Genomic DNA, 7,673 nt, shown 5'->3' with positions numbered 1-7,673 from the left:
TCGCCGATGTTATGATGTTATGAAAGTGTCCGAGTAACGTGTTATGTGCCCTCAATATTCACGGCACCGATAACAGTGAAGCATGCGTATGCGACGCAGTCTACTGGGTATAACGCGATGCTATGCTATGTAAAAACACTATAAAACTATATTATTTAAACGGGTACATACCACGATAGAACGAGATTTTTTACGCGATTCAAAACAAAATTCTCTTTCTATCGTGGTATGTACCCGTGGTATGTAACATTCTATGTGTTTTTACGAGATTAAAAAAAAATCTCGTTCTATCGTGGTATGTACCCGTTTAAATAATATTATAATGAACAACCACGAAATAAGTTTAAAATCATTACTATAAAACTATTTTGACGACCTCCGTGGCGCAGTGGTATGCGCGGTGGATATACAAGACGGAGGTCCTGGGTTTGATTCTCGGCTGGGCTGATTGAGGTTTTCTTAATTAGTCCAGGTCTGGCTGGTGGAAGACTTCGGCCGTGGCTAGTTACCTACCGGCAAAGGCGTACCGCCAAGCGATTTAGTGTTCTGGTATGATGTCGTGTAGAAACCAATAGGGGTGTGGATTTTCATCCTCCTCCTAACAAGTTAGCCCGCTTCTATCTTAGATTGCATCATCACTTACCATCACGTGAGATTGTAGTCAAGGGCTAACATGTAAAGAATAAAAAATATATATATATTGTATAAAAATATTCAATATAAATTTTATTACATTAAACACATACCTCGTAAACTTTTACAATTATTTTAAAGAACATTATTTTAATACTAGCCGACACTCCGCGTTTTACCCGCGTTGTTCCTGTCCCGTGAGAATTCGGGGATAAAATATAGCCTATGAAACACACAAATAACGTCGCTTTCTAGTAAAAAGTGAAAGCAAAAGTATTTTCAAAATCAATTCAGTAGATCCAGAGATTACCCACTACAATACCACAAACTTTACCTCCTTATAATATTAGTGTAGACATAAATAGGTACCTAACAACAGCAGGATTAAATAACGTATTTTTGTTTCTTATTTATCAGTAGATAGTACACAAGCAAATAATTATTGTTATCGTTATAAATGACATAAGCCAAGAAAGCTAAGAAAACTGATGATGAAAGGGTCCTGTTTTACGACCTTGTTAAGCCTCTTAATTGGTGAACTTCGTGCCCGCGGCTTTAGTAATAGCAATTACTGACTTTTCGTTAAACCAAAATTATATCATAATATAAATTAAGGATTCCGGTTATCAAGTATATTTATTATTTACTAGCTGACGCCGCGCGGTTTCACTCGCGTGGTTGCCGTACCCGTAAGAATTCGGGGATAATATATAGTCTATAGCCTTCCTCGATAAATGGGCTATCTAACACTGAAAGATTTTTTCAAATCGGACCAGTAGTTCCTGAGATTAACGCGTTCAACCAAACAAACAAACTCTTCAGCTTTATAATATTAGTATAGATTTATTTATTTGCGCGTTCAATCAAGCAAACAAACAAACAAACTCTTCAGCTTTATAATAATAATATAGATTTATTTTAATTTATTTGTAGGTAACACAATTCAAACACAAGTAAAACAAAAATACCTATATTATAAAGAAGTAGAATACAAAAGGCGGTCTTATTAAAAAAAGCTAAAGAGAAATCTTAGCACCCGTTTTTTAATTTCTCTGCGAAGAACAAGTTAAAAAAGTCCGAGATAGGTAAACCACTATACATTATAATTATTTTCTTTTATTAGTATTTTCAATATCACACAATACACTGTCACACTAATATTATAAAGGTGAAAGCTTGTGTGTGTGTAAGTATGTTTGATTCTCCTTTACGCTGCGGCTACTGAAGCGATTTGGCTGAAATTTGGCATGGAAATAGATTTTACTCTGGATTTAGTAGTTTAATTTTGTGATTTTGAAGTAGGTGGAATTTTTTTTTGGTAAAAAGATTTTATTTTCCGTTTTTAGTGTGTACGAGCAATTTCGTTATATTAATTTTAACACGAAAATTACTCAACCGATTTTCATGAAAAGGGACAGTAAACAAAATAGAATTTTCTAAATAGCTTAAGAAATAACGAAGCTATAAGGTAACAAACATTAGATAAAAAAAAACATACGCGTCGAATTAAGAACAACCAGCTTTTTTTGAAGTAGGTTAGAAATGAAAAAAATGTAAATATCTTTCCATTTCCATCTTTCTATATAGGTACATGTACAATAGTCGTTAGTATGTTACGAGTACCATTCTCCCTTGCCACAGCCAACATAATATCAGTGTTCCCATGGGAGATGCCCCGTCGCTCACATAGAATTACCTACCTACTCGTAGTTAACTAACGTTCAATGTAGGTCAAAGCATATTAGCTATTACAAAATAACGAACTGACCTACCTATATCATAAGTATAAAATACTTTATGATTTATGTATATAGTCATCGCATATTCGGATCACTGTTGAGCACGACTCTCCTCTCACAATGAGAGGGGTTAGGCCTTAGTCCACCACGCTGGCCCAATGCGGATTGGTATGCAGGTTACCTCATGATGATTGTCCGTCGCCATTTGAGTCACGTGATATTTAATTTCTTAAAATGCAAGTAACTGAGAAGTTGGTGGTGTCTTCCCCATACGTATGTATGTAGGGAGTTAACAAATTAATGAAAAGGAAGACGAACTATTGTACGAGCCCTACATTATATTTGTGTTATGGTCTAAGGTCTTATTATGATGTCTAAACGTTCGTTTTTAGTAATTATGCTAAGAGTTTGGCAGTCCATGCTTCATCCATATGTCCAATAGGCAACTATGGGATTGCTGATGATTTTATGATCATGGTGGCTTTGGAAAATTCTAGGTTTCAAAGGTTTATCTAATAACCTATATTTGTGAAGTTTTTTAAAATGTTCTCCATTAAAATATTAAAAAATCGACAACACTTTGCTTTGTGGTAACAAGCCAGGATAGACTAGTGCTTACTTATCTAAATACTTGCCAGACATTAAGATGTTCATCTTTAACTTACCTTACCTTTTTTTATTAACAGAAGGAAAGTTGGTACTCGTATAGAACACACAGATACGATATTTTTAGTACAAACCTCGATATTATACCGTACTGCCTAATCACGTAATACAAAAAAGAGAGCATTTTGTATGTTTTGCGTAATTGCTTTAAAAAATATTAAGGCGCTTCTGTATTAATTAAGCATGTACACAAAACATTATTTCAATAATAGTACCAAGAAAATACTTACGTAGTCGGAAAAATAGTGTAGTTTAATTACACAATTCATTGCAATTTGCAACATTCATATCCTTGATTCATTAAGCGTAATCTTTTTCATTAGTTTTCTATTGTAATGTGTCATTTATGAACAGCGTCAGACTAAAGGTCGTAGCCCATTGTACCCACACCGGCGTCTGATCAGCACTGCCTCACCTCGGCCGGTCGGCTTTTTTTGTATACAGTACTGTGCATATCATCTACTCCAGAGCTCCTCCTCCGCGAGCTGACCACAAGAATACACAGTGGCCACCGAATTGTTCGCACGCTGTCCGCGCACAGGAGGCTTATTGATGTTTTGTATAATTCGTAAGTGCGAGTTTCAAATTATCTCTCTGTCTAACACCATACTATAGAAAGAGAAAGGTTGATGTGCATTCGAAACTCACGCTTGCGAGTTATACAAAACATCCTTACAGAATAGGCCTGTCCTCGAATACTTGAATAAATCGCGCGCTGTCTATGGGAAGTTCGCGAGCCAACTTCCCACGGATTCTTATATTTTTTTCTTATATTCTTTATACGATATCTTCCCACAAGAAGAAATAGTATAAATGAAATCCTGTTTCGTTTCTATCAAAAAACATATTTTATGTACCTGTTCTCATACAATATTATATTATAACGTCCTTGTAATTTAAATTTAAATTCATCAATGTAGAGAATAGGCGAGTTGTATACAATTATAAATAATATCACGAATGTCTAAAATCTATACTTATAATAAAATTGTGACAGGTTAAATTCTGTACATTGAAGATATTTATTATATGTAATAATATTAATGTAATAAATAAATTCTTGTAATGAATTCTTTTTTTTTTTACTTTTTGCCTGTTTGTTTGTCTGTCCATGTTTTTTGTTGACCGGGCATCACGCTCAAGCTACTTAAGGAATTTAAATGAAACTTAGCACGATTTGAGAACATAATTGTGAAAATTAAAATTAGTATGTGCACTTTAAAAAAATACTAAAAATAATGTCTGTGTAATATTAATTATAGAATGGGGTGAAATAGAGGTTGAAAGTCCGCTAGTCAATGAATAAATTACTGTTTAATGTTTTGAAAGTCTAATAACACCTACTTTCATTGAAGAATGATACAGAATGAGTCTATACAAGCAGCGGTGAGACCAGTGAAACCCATAAAAAAACGTCACGTGTCTCCTACCTAATTACCTACAAAAAATACTCCATCTTAATTTCAAAACGTAAACAGTAAGTAATATTTAAAAACATAATACGCCTTTTATCTTGATTAATTTTGAAAATTTCTGATGCGACGCTTCGGGTCGTACTGACTCGGGAATGTATTCGTTTTTGAATTTGTATTTAGAATGGCTGCATCCCTGCCGAGTTCCGTACGCTCCATCTAACTATTACTCTTTAATCTGTGACTAAGAATCATAAATTGTACGCGCGATTTAAAACGCGGGCACAGTAAAAACATACACGCGGGAACAGTATTCCAACTTCATACTAGAGGATGAAGCGCGAGCTTTACCTACCTACGCACTTCGACCTCGCGGTGCAGATAGTCGCGAATGTGCCGATTTGACGAACGGACGGTGTTTTGTTTTTTTCAACAATTACCGCGTGATTTCGTCACCATAAATAAGATCTAGAACATATTTAATACAAGTTTATTAAAATTTTTAATAGTTTTATTGAATATTTCTATAGTTGTAACATATTAAGTTTTTCTACAAATTGTGTGCTTTAAAATGGTGTATAGTAGTGGTGAAGGATGGAACTTAGATGGAGGTAAGCCGCCCCAATAAAAAAGGAAATTCATAAAGCGTGATACAAACTCCGGTTTCTCATATATCTAGATTACAGTACAACAATGAATATGCATGGAATTTTAAAGGAAACCAGGTGGGAATTGACTTGCATGAACTCTTCGCTTTGGGTGTAGAGATATTTTAATGGGTAAGTTCTAAAAATCAGTATGCGTGTTTAGCTAAATTGTTTAAATAAATTATTGTTTGTAGATATCCGTCGGTAGTACATATTTATAGATAAATTTAATCCCCTATACTCTCACAGGCAAGACAAGATATTTTATTTACAAATCTATGCGTTAAGCATATAAAATATATAGAAAAAATGGAGAAAAAATTCCTACCTTCATTTAAAACCAAACCTAAAAATTGTAAAGTAGCTGCAGGTGTATATAACCAAGTAAAAGATATTCCTTTTTCTCCACTTTGTCGATGTTCCCCGTAACAATATTTAATTAAGCTTTATATTAAAATGCGAATTTTTTATACTTCAAAATTCAATAATAATGCATTTCCTACGCTCAGTTGAGGCGCAAATATTTTTTGGTTGCAATTTATGAGACCGATTGGTTATTCAATCAACATGGTATTTTTAATTAAAATGTACCAATCAAAAAACAACACGCATTTTTGTTGAACATTTCCTATTCAATTCACAAAGTAATTTATTTGTTTATGTAAAAAAAAAGTATATTTACAATTACAAAACTAAATGGCACAACACAAAGTTAGCAAATATAATTAAAATGCTGGAGGCGAGCAGGCCCTATCACACTGTGCGGCTGTAGGTATTTACTTCAAAGATACGACCGAGTTGGAATACTGTTTGTGTGTATTTACTGTGCCACTAAGATAACAACGTTTGATATATTTACCTGTCTCATAAAATGTTTTGCACATTACATAATTACGCACGAAAGACCATGAGTTTTTGTTAGGTATAAAAGAAAAATATCATGTATTTAATCATTAGACTCTTTATCAACAGCTTCGTCTCGTGCTTATAGTAAATAATTAAGACGTTGCGTTAATATTACTCATCGAGCGGCCTACGTTGTAACTGTTGACACTTTTCATTGTTGATGTTAGTAGACGCGCCATACCACCATGCTGCTGGTTGCATTGCTTTTAATTAGTATTATTACCATAATAATATTAAGTGTCAAAGTATCAAGTGGAATTTGCAAATTTAGCCACCATTTAGCTGGAAAAACAGTGATAGTGACAGGAGCAAACTCAGGTATAGGATTTGAAACAGCAAACAACCTCGCCCAGAGAGGAGCCCGAGTGATATTAGCCTGCAGAAATTTAGAACGAGCAGAGTGTGCACGGAAGAAAATTATTGACTCATCAGGAAACCAAGACGTGCTTATTCTTCAACTGGATTTGGAATCATTTAAATCGATAAGAAATTTTGTTGACAATATTTATAAAACTGAAAAACATCTAGATATATTAATAAACAACGGAGGAAACTATTGCACTGAAAATAAGAAGACCGAAGACGGATTGCTTAAAGGTATGCAAATAAATTATTTTGGACCATTTCTGTTGACATCACTTCTATTGCCATTGTTAAAAAAATCTGCACCGAGTCGTATCATCAATGTTTCATCGTTTCTATACGTTCGAGGAAGAATAGACTTTGAAAATTTGAATATGGAAAAATGCTTCATTAAATACAGAGTTTATGAAAATGCAAAGCTTTGTACTATGCTTATAACAACTGAACTAGATAGAAGACTCCAAGGTACAGGAGTGACTGTGAACTGCTTGCATCCCGGTGTAGTCAACACGAATATAATGGAGGCTATTGAGAATTTTTTCGTACGAGCAATTCTTAAAACACTCAAATCATTTTACAAGAATTCTTGGGAAGGTGCTCAAACTACTATATTTTTAGCTGTGTCGCCGGAGGTGGAAAATATTAGTGGAAAGTATTTCAAAGACTGTCACATAGCAGAACTTGCACAGAAAGCACAAAATTTAGATGTTGCACGAAAATTATGGGACACATCGGAAAAACTCGTAGGTTTAAAATGATAAATTGCTCATAACTTTCTAGTTAATACATAAATATTATAGAGTATATAATATTATAGAAATACATAGGTATTTAATTAAGAATTAGAAATACGTTCAGAGTGTTCGTAAATTTAATGACACTACACACAAGTTATTATCTACGAGCAGCAGAGCAGTGTTTATTCCAGCGAATCTCTGAAAAGTCTGAACTTTTAGCGGGAATTTAACTGGCAAATAGTTCATGTAACTCGGGATTTTATTTTGATATATCAGAATTGTCATAATACCTAAAGATGATGATACCAAAATTGTATCTACGTAGGTGAATCCGGCGAGCACAGCCAGTGTACAATATTTCCATAATCCATTTTTACCTACTTTTACTTTTAAATATGTCGAGGTCATTATTACAAGAAAAGGTTAAAATTAAAGGTCAACTCAAACCAACCTCCTAGAAAATTGACATATTTATACTAAACGTCATAATTGTAATAATAAGTCTTTGTCTTTTATTAATATTAATCTAAACAGTTATGTATGTAAATTTTCTGTTTTATGTATAACAGT

At 33.7% G+C, this 7,673-nt stretch overlaps 1 protein-coding gene across 1 annotated transcript; it reads left to right on the top strand.

Annotated features, from left to right (window-relative positions):
* The first annotated feature begins 6,070 nt into the window (after positions 1 to 6,070).
* Positions 6,071 to 7,673, top strand: LOC112042883 (retinol dehydrogenase 11-like). Its single transcript, XM_024078069.2, has one exon. It carries the CDS (start codon positions 6,189 to 6,191, stop codon positions 7,122 to 7,124), a length of 936 nt encoding a protein of 311 aa, XP_023933837.2. The 5' UTR covers positions 6,071 to 6,188; the 3' UTR covers positions 7,125 to 7,673.

The sequence above is a fragment of the Bicyclus anynana genome, chromosome 12, assembly GCF_947172395.1.
Source record: "Bicyclus anynana chromosome 12, ilBicAnyn1.1, whole genome shotgun sequence".
Lineage (NCBI taxonomy): Eukaryota > Metazoa > Arthropoda > Insecta > Lepidoptera > Nymphalidae > Bicyclus > Bicyclus anynana.
Note: the sequence above shows the minus strand (reverse complement) of the source record. Positions and strands in the feature narration are given on the sequence as shown.

Bases quoted from the DNA above. Each gene is read 5' to 3' on its own strand.
- LOC112042883 (XM_024078069.2), top strand. From the start codon at position 6,189: ATGCTGCTGGTTGCATTGCTTTTAATTAGTATTATTACCATAATAATA.